Below are 18,698 nucleotides of genomic sequence, written 5' to 3'. Positions count from 1 at the left end.
CTTTTCTACTCTCCCAGATTACTCATTTGAAACGCTGGCTGTAACATTGAAACATGGCATTTGGGTCTTCTAACTAAAATAGGGAAATAGGAACATAAATAGTGCCATCATTGGCAGGCCTGGCCCATATCTGGATGACATACCACTTACCATGCCAGAAGTCAGCCAGCAGTGCTGGCTTGACACCAGATCCAGGCCAGAGCTGTCTGCTATGTGGGGTCAGGGGTAATACTGAAAGCTTAAAAGAGGTTTACAAGACAGTAGTCAGATCTGCTATTATTAATGTTTTGGAGATAGTGGTATTGATGAAAAGGCAGCTATTAGCTGGAAGTGGCAGAGTTGAAAATGTTCTGATTTTGTTCAGGAATTTTATAAAACACTTTGAGTGCTCAGGTAGAGTAGAAAAGCGCTACATAGCAACCAGTCCATTTGCCATTTACCAGCGTACACAATATTAGTATAGCAGTCTGGAGACAAAAAGTTAGAAAGGCAAGGCTTAGATGGTTTCCAAACAAGTTATATTTGTTCAGATGTTTTCTAATTTTACTGACACAAGTATGTCTCAGTGTGTCAGAAGCATAGACCATAACCTAGACCTGGATCAACCCCCTCCTTGAGCACACAGATTTAACACAGACTACCCAGAGCAAGGCTGCCCCGGAGGAGAAATGTGTGTAGAAAACAGCAGGGGATTACATAACAAGTGAGGGCTCATATGACCCCACTATGATAAACTGACATATGACAAGGACCATGTGTCAAAAGGAGGGATGGTACAACATGGGATGGTACAATTAGAATGGGTTTTATTGAACTAATACCAGGTGGAGGTAAAAAAAAAAAGAAAAGAAAAAAAAAGTAATGTTGGTAATTACTGACATGTTCTCAAAATGGGTAGATTTTTATCCTTTTTGCAAACAAGATGTAGGTGCAGTAGCCAAAGCCTAAACTGCAAGAAATCAACCCAAGAAAACTCATCTCCAGAGAACTAGCTAGAAGTAAAAAGAATGGCAGTGATCATTCCAGATACTATGCCAACCCGGACAGATGTTAAGGTAAAAGGCTGCACCATTTACAGTTACTGCAAGAGGTTTCCATAACCACAGGTTAAAAAGATGGTGAAAAATCGCTCTCCTCCGACAAAAGCTCCAATTAAGTGATGAGTGAGACTGTGTCAGGCACAAAGGATCAGCAATGGAACACAGACAATACCTGTTTAAACAGCCAGGCTGGTGCTGCTTGAAATGTTCAGTATTTTGTGTTTTTAGAAAATGGTGAATATTGGTGTGACTTTTATAATCATTCCAATCAACTTTTAAATTCTCTAGGAACCACAAGTGAAAAAGCAGTTTCAGAGCAAAGTGGGGTGATACAGTACTATAAGGTTTTTATGATGGCACTTGATTATTCAAGATCTTGTATGTGAGGCAAAGGATTTTAAATTAAAGCACCTTGAGACCACTGTGATTTGGTGTGATGTAAATAAAACTGAATGAAAATAAACTGAATTGAAATCTGATTCTGGATTGATTGAATGAAGGGAAGCCAATATAGGAGAAATCTGCTCTCTCTTTCTAGTCCCTGTCAGGACTCTTGCTGCAGCATTTTGGATTAACTGAAGGCTTTTCAGGGAGTTTTTAGGACATCCTGATAATAATGAATCACAGTAGTCCAGCCTAATAAATACATGAACAAATAAATGTATGAACTACTTTTTCAGCATCACTCTGAGAAAGGACATTTCTAATTTTAGAGATGGAAGAAAGTCGTCCTACATATTTGTTTAATATGTGCACTGAAGGACATCTCCTGGTCAAAAACAATAGTGGACTAATCTCTGTGTTTTTCCTGCTAGGCTTCAGTGCAGCGGTCAATACTGTTGACCATAACATTTCTATTACGATTAGAACATGCTGTAGGTATTAAAGGTACTGCACTGCATTGGTTTGTATCATATCTATCTAATAGAGTCCAATATGTTCATGTAAATGGCCCTGAAAATCTTAGAAATATGGTATGTAACCAGATTCTTACTCTGGATGGCATTACCTTGGCCTCCAGTAACACTGTGAGGAACCATAGAGTCGTTCTTGGTCAGGATATGTCCTTTGATGTGCATACTAAACAAATATGTAATACTGCATTCTTCCATTTGCGTAAGATCTCTAATATTAGAAATATCTTGTCTCAGAGTGACGCTGAAAAACTAGTTCATGGATTTATTATTAATGAGGCTGTTCTAAAAACTCCCTGAAAAACCTTTAGTTGATCCAAAATGCTGCAGCAAGAGTACTGACAGGGACTAGAAAGAGAGAGCAGATTTCTCCCATACTGGCTTTTCTTCGTTGGCCCCATTAAATATAGAATCGCATTTAAAATCCTTCTCCACACATATAAGGTCTTGAATAATCAGGCACCATCTTATCTTAAAGACGTCATACTATCATATTATCCTAATAGAGCACAGACTGCTGGTTTTCCTGGAGTATTTAAAAGTAGAATGGGAGGCAGAGCCTTCGTCTTTCAGTCCTCTCCTCTATGTAACCAGCCCCCAGTTTGAATTTGGGAGATAGACACCCTCTGTGCATTCAACATTAGGCTTAAAACGTTTTGACAAAGCATATTGAAACACATATTACTGTGTATCACGTGTTATCAGAAATGTTTTTAAACACACTTGTTATTATAATGCACATAATACATGTTCATGTATTTAACACATTTCTCTCACTTTTACCTTGCAGTTAGACACCCCAATGAATTCATTATAAAATCTACTAACTTGGAACAATAGCATTCTCTTACAAACAATATCAGACCACTGGGAAACATAATGTTGGGTTTATAAAGAATAAGAAGCAGGTAAAGAGGATGTTCTCTAACTGCAGAGTTTACTTCTGACAGTTGGAAAAGAAAAAGAAAATAAAAACAAACAAACAAAAAAGAAAACGATCATGTTAGACAAACTTAGGCTGGTACAGCTGAAACTCAAAAAATTAGAATATCGTGCAAAAAATAATTTATTTCAGTAATTCAACTTAAAAGGTGAAACTAATATATCATATAGATGCATTACATGCAAAGCGAGATATTTCAAGTCTTTATTTGTTATAATTTTGAGGGTCATGATTTGCAGCTTATGAAAACCCCAAATTCAAAAGGTCAGAAAATTTGAATATTGTGTAAAGGCTCAATATTTTAGGCTCAAAGTGTCACACTCTAATCAGCTAATTAACCTAAACACCTGCAAATGGTGCAAATGGTTCCCGAACCTTTAAATGGTCTCTTAGTCTGGTTCAGTAGGAATCACAATCATGGGGAAGACTGCTGATATGACAGGGTTATTTTGTTTGTTTTTTTGTTTTGTTTTTAAACAGTGATTTATTGATTTTTTTTGGAACAATACAAACAGCAACAAATCAGCACAGCCAAATACAAATAAGAAAAAGAGAAGAAAAGACAAATACAGGTACATGAGTTACAGATGTACATGTCTGGGTCAAAATATGTACAGTGTTTCACATTTGAAGTCCAGGGAAAGAAAAAAGAAAAAAAAGGGAATACAGACATTAATTATTGTGTTTAAAAACAAAATGTGATCCCCCTTTATGTAATAGCACAGCAAGGTCACGAGGTAGGTGATCAAGCAAAGGCCGCCATATCCTACAGAATGCATCACAATTGCCCTTTATAATGGCACTAAGGCGCTCCATTGGCAGCACCTTGAACGTTTCTCTGTACCATTGTGTAACAGTGGGGGGCTGTCTCTGAATCCATTGAAACAGTACACATTGCTCGCTAAATGTAAAAGTTTACATAACAAAAGCATCTGTACAGAAGACAGAGAAAGCCCTTCTATGGATCAGAACAGCACAGGGTTCAGTGGGATCGTCTGGTGAAAGATGGAGTGAAGCTCTATAGCAATATTTTTCCAAAATCTAGTAATTAAAGGACATTGCCAGCTGATATGACAGTTGTGCAGAAAACCATCACTGACAGCCTCCATAAGGAGGAAACCTCAAACGGTAATTGCAAAAGAAGTTGGACATCAGTGCATCAAGAGCAGCCACACACAGACGGATCCTGGACATGGGCTTCAAATGTCATATTCCTCTTGTCAAACAATGTCAGAAATGTCTTAAAGTAAAAAAGAACTGGTCTGTTGCTCAGTGGTCCAAAGTCCTCTTTTCTGATGAGAGCAAATTTTGCACCTCATTTGGAAACCAAGATTCCAGAGTCTGGAGAAAGAATGGAGAGGTACTCAATCCAAGATGCTTGAAGTCCAGCGTGAAGTTTCCACAGTCTGTGCTGATTTGGGAAGTCATGTTATCTGCTGGTGTTGATTCACTATGCTTTATTATGTCCAGAGTAAACGCAGCCATCTACCAGGACATTTTGGAGCACTTCATGCCTCCTTCTGCAGACGAGATGCTGACTTCATTTCCCAGCAGGACTTGGCACCTGCCCACCTGCCAGAAGTACCAAAACCTGGTTCAATGACCATGGGATTACTGTGCTTATTTGCCAGCAAATGAGAGATGAGAGACATGAGACCGAACAATGCAGAAGAGCTGAAGGCTGCTCACATAACACGTCAGCAGTGCCACGGGCTGAGAGCGTCCATGCCACGCCGCACTGATTCATGCAAAAGGGGTCCAAACATATGCATGATTATACTCATACTTACTTATATACCGACATTTCTCTATTTAAAATCCTTGTTTTATTGATTTCATGTAATTTTCTGAGCTTTTGAATTTGGGGTTTTCATAAGCTGTAAGTTATAACCATCAAAACTATAACAATTATATTAGTTTCACCTTTTAAGTTGAATTACTGAAATAAATGAACGTTTGCACGATATTGTTATTATTTTTGGAGCTGGTGGCATATTTTAAGCTGAGTTCCCTTTTAAAAGTTTTTGCACATTTAAAATGAAAAAAAAAAGGCTGATTCTGAGGGGCACATTTTGGTTGTTTTTTTTAAAGATTCGAATGACCCCTAGCTGAATACCATAATCTATCAGTCCATTTACAGTTGTATGATATTTATTAGGTTAAAAACCTTTCAACAGAAATAAAAACTCAAGTTTCTCAAAACTTTATTAATCACAGTACATGGACAGAATGTTTTATTGACAACAATCTATAATGATTACATCAATGACCATCAATATTAAATCACAAGTGCAAGTATTTAGTGTAAATGTTTTTTTTTAAGATTATTACAGATCCTCCATATAATGACTGACAACAAGAAGACAGGCACCATTGTCTAAATCACCATCACATTAGGAGACATCTGCCACCCTACAACCCAACCTTCATGTATGTTCAGTATAAAGTGTAGGATGATGAACTGACCCTGTGAACTGTTTTGTAATTCACTACATTAAGAGGGGTAAAATTTATGCAACGTAAATGTAAAAAAGGAGAAGAAATATTGTTTATTTGTGTTTCGCTCTAATAGGTAAACAATAAAGACATAATTAGAAAAGACATGAATCACATTCCTAACACTTGCCTAAAAGCTGCATGGAACATTCACTACTACTGAGGACGTTCTACAGAAGCAGACTTTAAAAAATCAAAATGCCAAATATGTCAAAAGAATTTCAGCTTTAAAGTTATTTGGTCATTTATTTCAGCTTTACATAGAAACTAATGTGTGCTTTTGACCACCCTCTGTAATAGACCTGTGCGTTAAGTTCAACTCCCCCTTAAAAAAAAAAGCTTACCTAGCTACAGTAAACTTTTACTTGGGTCTGTTTTGTTCTATGTGTGAACAGTGTAGATAGTAGCATAATGATTGTACGGGTTATTGTACGGGTTGACAGTGAGCACATTACCTTGTTTGTACTTCGTGACATGTGTCAGACTCAGAAATGGTTTTATGCAAAGTGTAATGTACATAAAACCCAAATAGGATGACATCAGGCTCTAGCTTGTCCCAGGTGACACCGAGTAAAGCAAAGTACATCCTGGAGAGTTAATTAAATATATGATTTTAATGGTTTTCAAATCAGTTCTTTTAATGACTACAGTCTATTTCATATGCTTAATACACTGGCACTATTTACGTATACTGTCACAAATAAAAAGTATTACATGAAATCAAAAACAAGTGAGCCTTGAAAATGAAAAGTAACCATATTTCCACAAAATGTCAGGCAGCCACAATGAAGCTCTTTTTCTTTAAGAGTAAAGTAAATGGTGTTACCAAGGCTCTCATTTGAGCAGAGGGCATAAAAAAAATGTTACACCAAAATAACATGCAGGCACTAAATTATCTATGACATTTTCATGGTCTATTTAAGAGTCACATTTTCTTGGCTACATCATTTCAAGTTGAAGTTTATTACTATTAAGAGCAACACAATAGTCATAACAATATGGACAGTTTTAACGGACAGTTTAGAATGATTGTGTTCATACGAGAGTCAGCACTGACACTGTACTCTGTATCCAGGATAGGTGCTGCCAGGATGAATGTATGCAGTGAGGTGACGCTTGCATTTGAGCACTAAAAGCACCTTTATGCAACACTATGAGTCAACAACTAAAGTTCTTTAGGAGTTAAGACATTTATTGTGTTTATTGCTATAGTAATTGTTACAGAAAAACAACCACATGTGCAGTCGTACTTATGAATCTCATATATCTCAATTTATAAATGTAAAAAGGTTTAGTGTTTTACATATTAGGGAGATTTTCCCTGGTAATATTCAAAAGAAGAGGTTATTTAGGCCAGATTAAGAGTGAAGGAAACTTCATGTTTCCCGATTCCAAAAATTAAGCAGAACATTGCCACAAAAAACAACTAACGTTAGCTTTAGAGGGTACTTTAATTTGACCTAAAAACCAACACTTTATGTGAATGTGAAATGACATACTACAGTTTAAGTTATAATGGCAAGATTTTGGAAAATACAGCTGTGTGATGTCTCATCATCTGCAGTGCAGACTGGCCAACATTTCTGTACAAAGACAAATTGTTTTACTGTTTTCTTTAAGTAGTTGTTTTCCAGGAAAAAGTAACTTCAACCAGACTTGAATACATGTACATGAACAGAAATGAATCTATATTAAAAAAGATTCTAGGCTTATTTTAACAGATTTATTTTTCAGAAACATGAACATTCTACAAAATTTGCATTTACTACAACTGGCCTTCTTTTAGCTGTAGCTCAGGGCCAGTTGAATTTTATTTTTTTTAGATTGTGCTTCTCTTTTCTTAGGCTATCCAGAGTTACTTTTTCCCCATTCTGATTTAACTCAGGATTGTGTAGTTTTGGAAAGATTTTGGAAAGGATCTATTTGTGCTGTGCCAACACATCATTAAAAATATTGAGGAAGAGGTTCACATGATACTCCTTGAAAACCAGTGCTGGGCGGAATCTGATTGATCGATCCCCACAGCCCCCGAGGAGGACGCCTGCCAACGAAACAAAATGGAACAACAATAATTGTTTTTTGCAGAGATATCAAACAGATATCTAACACTTTCAAATGTGATTCCTTTGATGACTTAGCTGATTAGTTTCAGCCATATTAAAGATAAGTTAAGGTTACTGCTAACAGAAATTACAACATTGTAAACTTCTTTACTCTGGCTAGGCTAAAGGAAGAAAATGATTATCCTCATTATTCTCTAGTTTTGCAAATATCATAGACTTGTCTTCCATGATCTGCATGAGTGCAAAACTGAACCAAAGAAGCCCTCTTAAAAAACAAAAACACCATATATTGATATGCTTTATACCTTTGTCTCTGGCCTTGAGCAGGATCCTATCACGTGTGGCATCATCAAAGGCATCAATGGCACAGAAGGTCCCCTGTCCTCGGGCTCGACTCAATATGCTGGGGTACTGAGCCTGCGGAAAAAACCCACGTAATTTATGATCACAACCATTCAAAGCCATAAACGCAGCATTACGCTCAGTTAGTAAGCTTAAAAATCAGCAAAAATATTCAGATCAATGATTAACAACCAAATAATTTTTAAGAGATGTACTAACTTTAAACTTAAAAACTAGCAATTTTTTTTTAAATGCTACTGCCTCCATCCTCTGTCTCTCACACTTACATGTTTCAGATCAAACAAATTTTTGTGTAAATACAAAATACAGTTTGTGGCAGGTAACAGGCACGACGGGACCACGTTTCCATGTTTTTCAGCATCCTTTTTTACTTCGGTTGCCGTACACAATTGGCTGCAGCTTTCCAGTTCGCAGGCACACACAATCATCAACAACCACAAATACAGGACCCGGTACAGATTTTGAAACTAGCAAGGTGTGATTGTAGATGCTGCGTAGGTGAGTCCACCTCACCTGTGCAGCATCGCAAGCCATGCCCTGCCATACAGTTTTTAAATGCTTATTTATTAAGAGAAAAAAGCTTTAAAAGAAATCTATCCAAACCCATATGAAAGTAACAGCCCCATGAACCTAACAATTAGTTCTGCTACCCTGACAATCAAATGTTAACTGGGTTTTTCAAGTCAGTGTGGAGGAATTTTGTTTTAATTCTGCTCCACGGGCAGTTTTAGTTAAGGCAGGTTTTCAAACATGAAGGGCCACGAGTTTGGATCAAGTTATTAAAAAAAAACAAAAAACAGTACCTGTAGCTCGTAGAGGCCATTCAGCAAAGCTTTGCCAGAGCGGGTCACTTCCTCCAGAAGATTTTCTCTCCGAATCACATTGAGAACCTCAGAAAGGAACAAGTTCTTTGACGGGTCACCCATCCACGTGTTAAAGATGCGGTAGGGCTGCGGAAAGCACAATCACAAAACACTGGATACTGGGTAGTAAAAACCTAAAATAAAAAGAACAGTTAAAACTTATCAAAATGGGTAGGGAAGGGGGCTGATTCCTGTTTCAGCTCACACTGAGCAGGAACCCCTGTGATGCACCAGGCCAGGCTATTGGCAGGTTACATAGTCCTATTAATACATATAGCAAAATATCTCTCTCTCTATATATATATATATATATATATATATATATATATATATATATATATCTCTCTATCTATCTATCTATCTATCTATATATATATATATATATATATATATATATATATATATATATATATATATATATATATATATATATATATATATATATACACACACACACACACATACATATACATACACATCACATCACTGAGGATTTAATGAAGATTTGAAACAAACATAGAAAAAACCACACTGCAAATAACAAATGTGTCAGATTAGGGCGCTAGGCAACAGTACCTCAGGGCAGATGAGCCTACAGTTTCCCCTCATTGACCCCTTGAACACAAACACTGTATTTTCAGATATATATATATATATATATATATATATATACATATAGATAGATGTATAGATATATAGATATATACACACATATATATATAAAAAAAACACCCAGCACGCCCTTGTGGGCGGTTTATCCTTTAAGCTCGGGTCCTCTACCAGAGGCCTGGGAGCTTGAGGGTCCTGCGCAGTATCTTAGCTGTGCAGTATCTTAGCTGTTCCCAGGACTGCGCTCTTCTGGACAGAGATGTCCGATGTTGTTCCCGGGATCTGCTGGAGCCACTCGCCTAGCTTGGGAGTCACCGCACCTAGTGCTCCGATTACCACGGGGACCACCGTTACCTTCACCCTCCACATCCTCTCGAGCTCTTCTCTGAGCCCTTCCTATTTCTCCAGCTTCTCGTGTTCCTTCTTCCTGATATTGCTGTCATTCGGAACCGCTACATCGATCACTACGGCCGTCTTCTTCTGTTTGTCTACCACCACTATGTCCGGTTGGTTAGCCACCACCATTTTGTCCGTCTGTATCTGGAAGTCCCACAGGATCTTAGCTCGGTCATTCTCCACCACCCTTGGGGGCATCTCCCATTTGACCTTGGGACTTCCAGGTTATACTCGGCACAGATGTTCCTGTACACTATGCCGGCCACTTGGTTATGGCGTTCCCATGTATGCCTTGCCTGCTAGCATCTTGCACCCTGCTGTTATGTGCTGGATTGTCTCTGGGGCATCTTTACACAGCCTGCACCTGGGGTCTTGCCTGGTGTGATAGACCCCAGCCTCTATGGATCTTGTACTCAGAGCTTGTTCTTGTGCTGCCATGATTAGTGCCTCTGTGCTGTCTTTCAGTCCAGCTTTGTCCAGCCACTGTTAGGATTTCTGGATATCAGCCACCTCCTCTATCTGCCGATGGTACATACCGTGCAGGGGCCTGTCCTTCCATGATGGTTCCTCGTCTCCTCCTCTTTCTTGGGTTTCTGCTGCCTGAGGTATTCACTGAGCACTCGGTCAGTTGGGGCCATCTTCCCAATGTATTCTTGGATGTTCGTTGTCTCATCCTGGACTGTGGTGCTGACACTCACCAGTCCCGGCCCCTTCCTTCCGCTTAGCGTACAGCCTCAGGGTGCTGGACTTGGGGTGAAACCCTCCATGCATGGTAAGGAGCTTTCTTGTCTTTATGTCAGTGGCTTCTAGCTCCTCCTTTGGCCAGCCTATTACCCCAGCAGGGTACCTGATCACGGGCAGGGCGTAGGTGTTGACGGCCCGGATCTTGTTCTTACCGTTCAGCTGACTCCTCAGGACTTGCCTGACCCTCTGCAGGTATTTGGTGGTTGCAGCCTTTCTAGCGGCCTTTTCATGATTCCCATTCGCCTGCGGGATCCCCAGGTACTTGTATCTGTCCTCTATGTCTGCAATGTTGCCTTCTGGTAGTTCAATCCCCTCAGTTCTGACTACCTTCTCTCTCTTTGTTACCATCTGACTACACTTCTCCAGTCCGAACGACATTCCAATGTCATTGCTGTATAGCCTGGTAGTGTGGATCAGTGAATCGATGTCTCGTTCACTCTTGGCATACAGCTTGATGTCATCCATGTACAGGAGGTGGCTGACAACCGCTCCGTTCCGTAGTCGGTATCCGTAGCCAGTCTTGTTAATGATCTCACTGAGGGTTTCAGGCCTATGCAGAACAGCAGTGGGGACAGAGCATCTCCTTGGTAGATCCCGCACTTGATGGTGACTTGTGCTATGGCCTTGGAGTTGGCCTCTAGTGTTGTGCGCCACATCCCCATTGAGTTTCTGATGAAGGCTCTTAGGGTCCTGTTGATCTTGTACAATTCTAGGCATTCCAGTATCCAGCTGTGGGGCATTGAGTCATAGGCCTTCTTGTAATCAATCCAGGCAGTGCAGAGGTTGGTCAGTCTGGTCTTGCAGTTTCGGCTGACTGTTCTGTCTACCAGTAACTGGTGTTTTGCGCCTCTGATATTCTTGCCAATCCCTTTCTGTGCCCCGCTCATGTATTGACCCATGTGCCTGTTCATCTTAGCCGATATGATGCCTGACAGGAGCTTCCATGTAGTACTGAGGCAGGTAATTGGTCAGTAGTTGGATGGGACCGGTCCCTTCTTGGGGTCCTTGGGGATCAGGACCGTCCGACCTTCGGTTAGCCATTCCGGGTGTCTCTCATTAACTAGCAGCTGGTTCATTTGTGCTGCCAGACGCTCGTGGAGTGCAGTCAGCTTCTTCAGCCAGTAGGCGTGAACCATGTCGGGCCCTGGTGCTGTCCAACTCTTCATACTGGAGACCCTTTCTTGGATATCTGCCACTGTGATGGTTACTGGACCCTGTTCAGGGAGGTCGCTATGGTCTGCCCTCAGATACACTAGCCACTGAGCATTGCCGTTATGGGTTGCGTCCTTCTCCCACATGTCCTTCTCTCCAGCCTTGGTGGTGCTGTTCTCTTATTGTTCCCTTGCCACTGAGAGTAACATCATCTAGCAGACCTTCTGAGGGTACTTCACGTAATCTTGGTAACCGGCTACGGGGGATCCAGGTTTCAAGCTTGGCCATGATCCTATTTTTCAGGTCAATCTCGGGTGGGGGTGATGATATCTCCCCCCTGACCTGGCGTCCTGACTCCTCCTTGCCGTAGCATTTATGTTGTACCTCGTCAATCTCTAGCTGTGACAGCAGTCCCTTCTTTCGAATGTTGGAACACTGAGCTACTAGTTGTTTCGCCGTCATTGTGGATGTTGGGTATCGAAGAATCCATAGGTCCCTCATCCTATTCATGTAACCCCTTCCGCCAGGGTTACTTGCGTAGTAGCATTCCAACAACGCCCTGTTTTCGTCTCTTGCCCACTGATGCCTTCTTGTTCCAGTAGCCCACTTGTTGTCAGGGTGCCCTGGTTCCTCAACACCTGATGCGGACCTTGTTGATCCGGGCGACGTCCGAGCCGGCATGCCTTCATATTTATCTGTCTCGCTCATGTCTGCGGTAGGCTCACTTAGCATAGGGGGTCTAGCCTTAGGACCCTTACTGGATACAGACGCCCCAGGCAGGAATCGAACAGCCTTGGCAAGCCGCTTGAGGAGGTACACCAGAGAGATAGAAGGCAGGAGAGCAAAGGTGTACTCTCAGTGGCAAGGGAACAATAAGAGAACAGCACCACCAAGGCTGGAGACGGAGCAATACTGGAAGAGCATATGGGAGAAGGACGCAACCCATAACGGCAATGCTCAGTGGCTAGTGGATCTGAGGGCAGACCACAGCAACCTCCCTGAACAGGGTCCAGTAACCATCACAGTGGCAGATATCCAAGAAAGGGTCTCCAGTATGAAGAGTTGGACAGCACCAGGGCCCGACATGGTTCACGCCTACTGGCTGAAGAAGCTGACTGCACTCCACACGAGCGCCTGGCAGCACAAATGAACCAGCTGCTAGTTAACGAGAGACACCGAATGGCTAACTGAAGGTCGGACGGTCCTGATCCCCAAGGACCCCAAGAAGGACCGGTCCCATCCAACTACCGACCAATAACCTGCCTCAGTACTACATGGAAGCTCCTGTCAGGCATCATATCGGCTAAGATGAACGGGCACATGGGTCAATACATGAGCGGGCAAGAATTGGCAAGAATACCAGAGGCGCAAAACACCAGCTACTGGTAGACAGAACAGTCAGCCGAGACTGCAAGACCAGACTGACCAACCTGTGCACAGCCTGGATTGATTACAAGAAGGCCTATGACTCAATGCCCCACAGCTGGATACTGGAATGCCTAGAATTGTACAATATCAACAGGACCCTAAGAGCCTTCATCAGGAACTCAATGGGGATGTGGCGCACAACACTAGAGGCCAACTCCAAGCCCATAGCACAAGTCACCATCAAGTGCGGGATCTACCAAGGAGATGCTCTGTCCCCACTGCTGTACCAAACGACTCACGGACCGGTACCGGTCCGAGGCCCGGGGGTTGGGGACCGCTGCCCAAGGGTATTTGGCATACAGACGGGAGCAGCTGGGGAACGAACCACCAACCTTTGGATTAGTAGATGACCTGCTGTTCCTCCTGAGCCCATTATTCCACATGTAGAACTAATGTAATATAGAACTTACAGAAAATAAATACGTTATTTCTCCACTAACTGATGTAGAAAAGACCCCCTAATTTCTGTTAACCCAGAGAAGAATGGCTAAGAGCAAAGATAATGGCTCTTTATCTTTGCTCACTGTCATAATCAGCGAGTTATTAAGATCTGACATTTAATATTGTAGAACAACTCGCAGGGTTTATGTCCAACAGAACACAACATCCATATGAGTAGGATGGATACGTTAAATACTGCATGAGAATTTTCACTTTAGGCAAATTATAATTCATGATTTCAACACTGTCCCACATAGCAAGCAGGTCTGGCCTGGATCTGGTATCAAGCTGGCACTGCTGACTGACTTCTGGCATGATAAGACGTATGTCATCCAGATATGGGCCAGGCCTGGCATAGATGGCACTGTCTATGTGATGGCATGCCATATCTGGCTTGATTGTGGTTTCGTTTATGTGGCCCAGGCTCATAGAAAACAGGTCTAGCCCGGATCTGGCATCAAGCTGGCACTTCTGACTAACTGGTGTCTTGGCAGAGTGTATGATGTGGGCCAGGTCTGGCAATGGTGGCACTATTTATGTTCCTATTTTCCTATTTTAGTTATAAGACCCAAATGCCATGTTGCAATACTGTACTGCTATGGTAGCCAACGTTTCAAATGCAGGTTCGACAGGTTTGAGAGTGTACACTTTATCCAAAACCTAGTAACGGTTTACTCGTTCTTGCCAGCGGGTGGCTGTAGCTCAGGAGGTAGAGCAGGTCACCTACTGATCAGAAGGTTAGTGGTTTGATCCCTGGCTCCTACAGTGTGCATGTCAAGGGTGTAAATGTGTATGAATGTAGTTAGGAAGCATTCAGTTAAGAGAAAGTGTGTGATTGGGTGAATGTGGCATGTTGTATAGAGCACTTTCAGTAATCCGGGAGAGTAGAAAAGCATATAAGAATCAGTCCATTCACTGTCTGAACAGAGTTTCTTCATGTTACTTTTGCACTGTTTTGCATGTTCTGGCACATGTTGTTATTTCATGGCTTGATTAAGGTACACATTAGGCCGACATCTGGGGCCAGAGCTGAAACTGTTCTGGGCCAGCACAGGACCACCAGTGTGTCTGCAACTGGCCTTGTGCTGGCCCATGTGTGGGCCACCAGAGGGCCGTCATTCTTTGCGGTATGTGGGCCATGTGTAAGCACATTGTGTGGGCCAGATCCGGGCCATATTAATTTTGCTATGTGGGCGTCTGCTGTGTATCACTGTATGTGTCATTCATGAATGTCCAAATATATACAATTTTAACCCCTTTTCTTTTCTGGGACAATATAGAGCCATTGCTGTTCCGAACCAAGCATTATATAATGGTTATATACACTAGCTCCCTCACTATATTTAGATATTAGATGTATAACAAAGAACTGTTTTAAGCTGGCTCCAACTGGGATCATTCGCATATTCATTGTGCACCTGCTTTGGTGTCTGACATGACATTTTATTGTAGAAAAAACAGACATAAAAATGTCAAACCTTGTCTGGCTGTAATTCATCCTTGTGGTAGTAACCCCCACTCAGAAGCTTCTTGCTGAAAGAGACAACGTCAGCAGGGTCGTCCATACCCCAGTGCTCATGGGCCCAAAACTTTCCTGTGCCTCCGCCACCAGTCTGGACCTCATCCACATGAAAAGCACAGCCATGCTGAGGGGGAAAGCAAAGATACTCAGTATATCTCCACCAGAATTTTGAATCCCTGAACTCCAAAGCAGACAATTCTGACTTTTTCTCCTTCGTTCTGGATGAGAGCTGTGATGTCCGAGACACAGCTCAGATACCACTCTTTGTACGTGGATTAACAAGGGTTCAATTAAAAGGACGATGACAGAGAATGATGTATTCACAGAGGTAACTGCATGCTTGGACAGGCTGAAATAGGACATGCTGACTCAACAAGGAAAAATATTGGACTTTTAAAGCAGATCCAAGATAAAGTGACTAAAATAAACCCTGAACCTAAATTGTTATTTTTGCATTGTATTGTGCACAAGGACGTGTTGTGTTGGTCAGTGCTGAAAATTAACCATGTTGTTGGCATTATAAGTAAAATAGATAATTTCATAAGGGCATGAGCACTCAGTCACACAGTTTGTCGCACTTTGCAACTTGCTGACTGCAATGACAGAGGCTACAGTGTAGGACCTGAGAGCAGAAAAGAAAGGCAAGGACATTCCAGTGTCTTCAGATACAGAATGAAAGGCAGATACTGCAGCTATTGCTGTCGATTTGACTGGAACCAATGTATGAACTAAACTCCAAAATAAGAAAAAAACTCTGGGTAATGAAGTTGAACAAATCCAGATACAGATCCTCCCTCGGTGATGATCACCATATATTCACAATTGTTTTTGGGAATGTTAGTTAAAATGGGATCAAACGTTGGTGTTGTTATTATACAACACCAACGTTGCATTTTTAATTGTATCATCTCCTCTTCCCAGTAGCCATGTATAAATATATCAAATTAATATTGATCAGAATATTAAATTCAGCTTATTGGTTCAGGCCTCCACAACAGTCCCAGTTTCTCATGCGACAAATACATGTGGGCCTTTCCACAACATTATCAAAGAAACTGTTTACATATTTGTTGCTATTTGTTGCTCCTGACAAAAATGATCAAATGAGAACATTTTCAATTCCTGCCCCCCTGTATGATTCCCATGGACATATCTATACATATCTTTAAAAATATTTTTGCAACATTACATCACAGTAGATCTAGAAAAAAAGCCCAAAACTTTTTTTTAAAGACACATACAAACTAGTCTGCCTTTAAAGCTGGTGTCTTACCTTGCGTGCAATATTGCGCAGTCTTCGGAAGAAGTCTGGCGAGGCGTGGTTATCGCCGCCTTCGGCCTGAATCGGTTCAATTACAATCCCCGCCACAGGTTTTCCCTTTTGTCTCCACTTCACAATCAAATCTTCCACCTTGAGTTGCACACAAGAGTTCCAACATCACACACACAACATGGCACTTTTTTGTAACATAGTAACAAATAACTTAAACCAGTCATTCATAACATTAAAGCATTTGCGTAATATAATATGTATATATAATATAATATAGTATATGTATCTCATTTTGTCAGTACAGGATCTTTTACCATTAAAACAACAGACATAAGACTTTTGAATTTGTCCTGTGATATCTGGTATCATGCCTAAAGTTGGGAATTGGTTGATCATACTAGTTTTTTCAGCATACAGTGTACAGTGTCTTCACTGAAACCCAGAGCAGTGTGCTTCTATGTAGAGCCATATGCAGGAGCTTACACTGTTTTATTATGTGGGAATGAACAATGCTTTCTACCCACATCATTGAGCATGCGACAAATACTGTATGGCCCTAGCACCGGTTGACCAGTTGCCTTTTGTTGGACCATTTGGAGTAGGTACTAACCACTGCATACCCAAAAGGCAGTCTTCTTTCTACTTTTTTGTTACTATGTCCACTTACTGCTCAATATACCCCATATTTTGACAGGTGCCAATATAATATGATCAATTTTATTTTCAGTTTTACTCTAATGTAAACTGCAATACATGTAATGTCATGAAAAAATTAAAATTACATAAACTTCAAAAATACAACCTCAAAAACTTAAAAAATGAAAAGAACAAATTGAAAACACATGAGATATCATCACATCTAAAATAAAAATCATCCTCAGAATTGATCATTACATGGACTAGCTAATGTGTTATTGCAGTATCAATATGATACTCTGTATTTTTATGGCCCCCAATGAGATGATGCATGGTGTCCTGGAGGATCTTCTTCCAGATTTGGATTTGGGCAAGTCTGAGATGCAACCTGGTGATGTCGAATCGACTGAAACATAGCATGGGGGGCATTCACTGGTATCAATTCCTTCATTCTCCAGCAGTTTCCTGCATACTCTTGCCACATGAGGCTGGGCGTTGTTACGTACCAAAAGAAACCTAGGACTCTGCACCAAGCATACCTAGGGCTCTGGCAGTGCTCGTCCTGTTCCACCTTGCACAAAGGAGCAGATACCGGTTCTGCTGATAGGTTAAGAACTTTCGACTCAAATCAAAACTGTTATATATTAAGAAAAGACCATTTTGCTTCCCATGATGACATTTTGGTCTGTACCTTATGGTTGTTCGCATATGCCCATATAGTATCTACTCTTTGTATACATACAGCCTACCTCCTCCAAACAACGAGCCTCTTCTTCTGCGTTCTCTCTGGTAAACTCATCCAGTGGGTACTGTAGTCTGGGGAATGGGGCAACAGGCCAATCAAATGATGGAATGTCCAGTTTGTGGATCGCTTTGGAGTGTGTTGTTGCCAAACAACCTTAACAAGGCAACAGCAATGAATTAGTAACAAATCCACAAAGTTAGAATATGCCTTTTGGTTTTATCTTTCTGAAAAGTCTAATCATTGCCATCATCCACTGGGAAATTTGTAAGTTTGCTCACTTACGAAGAAATTAAGAATCTCTAACAGTATCATTTTAATAAAAAAAGACAGAATAGCAACAAAAAATACAGAAAAACACATTAAATAAAATGAATAAATTTGCACATCATTGACTGAAAGTATTTGATCTCCTACAACCCAGCCAGAATTCTGGTTCCCAGAGATTGACTGAAATCTGGCAGACAATTAATTAATCAATTATAGATACTAATATTCACTTGCTATCTGTTCACCGGTCTATAGACTCAGTTTGTTCCATTCAAACCTCCTCCGGTGGGGAAGGATTGTAGACTTCCACAAGGCTGGAATGGGTTACAAGGCCACCAACAAGAAGCTTAGTGAGAAGGTGACAACTCTTGGTGCAATTATTCCAAAATAGAAAAAATAGAAAATGACCATCAGTCGCCCTCAGTCTGAAGCTCCACATTAGATCTTGCATTCACCTCATGGGGAGAGCATGATCATGATAAAGGTGTAACACAGTAAGCTATAAAGGATTAAAATCTTGTGGTGCTTGTAAGGTTTCCCTGCTTTAGCAACTGGCCTGTCTACAGTTTTCTTAGCAAAAATCTAAATGATGCAGAGAAGGCTTGTGTGCTTTTGTCAGACGAAGCCACATTCAAACTAGAATAAGGAGAAAGAAGAACGCTGAGGATTACCCAAAGAACATTATGGTGGAAATATTATGCTTTAGGGCTGTTTTTCTGCTAAGGACACTTCACTGCTTTGAGAGGACAATGAACGTTGTCATGTCCCGTAAAATCTTGGAAGAGAAGCTCCTTCTCTAAGCC

At 41.1% G+C, this 18,698-nt stretch overlaps 1 protein-coding gene across 2 annotated transcripts in view; it reads right to left on the bottom strand.

Annotated features, from left to right (window-relative positions):
• Positions 1-5,084: 5,084 nt before the first annotated feature.
• Positions 5,085-18,698, bottom strand: part of abat (4-aminobutyrate aminotransferase) — a 50,251-nt gene continuing 36,637 nt past the window's right edge. For both annotated transcript variants that reach the window (XM_031730477.2, XM_039611132.1), the window contains 6 exons: positions 17,633-17,781; positions 16,248-16,385; positions 14,931-15,098; positions 8,623-8,769; positions 7,762-7,873; positions 5,085-7,434 (listed from right to left, as the gene is read on the bottom strand). In XM_031730477.2, coding sequence (XP_031586337.2) covers positions 7,313-7,434; positions 7,762-7,873; positions 8,623-8,769; positions 14,931-15,098; positions 16,248-16,385; positions 17,633-17,781 — 836 coding nt within the window. In that variant the 3' untranslated portion in view covers positions 5,085-7,312. The remainder of the gene's footprint in view (positions 7,435-7,761; positions 7,874-8,622; positions 8,770-14,930; positions 15,099-16,247; positions 16,386-17,632; positions 17,782-18,698) is intronic.

Source organism: Oreochromis aureus, linkage group 4 (genome assembly GCF_013358895.1).
Source record: "Oreochromis aureus strain Israel breed Guangdong linkage group 4, ZZ_aureus, whole genome shotgun sequence".
Lineage (NCBI taxonomy): Eukaryota > Metazoa > Chordata > Actinopteri > Cichliformes > Cichlidae > Oreochromis > Oreochromis aureus.
Note: the sequence above shows the minus strand (reverse complement) of the source record. Positions and strands in the feature narration are given on the sequence as shown.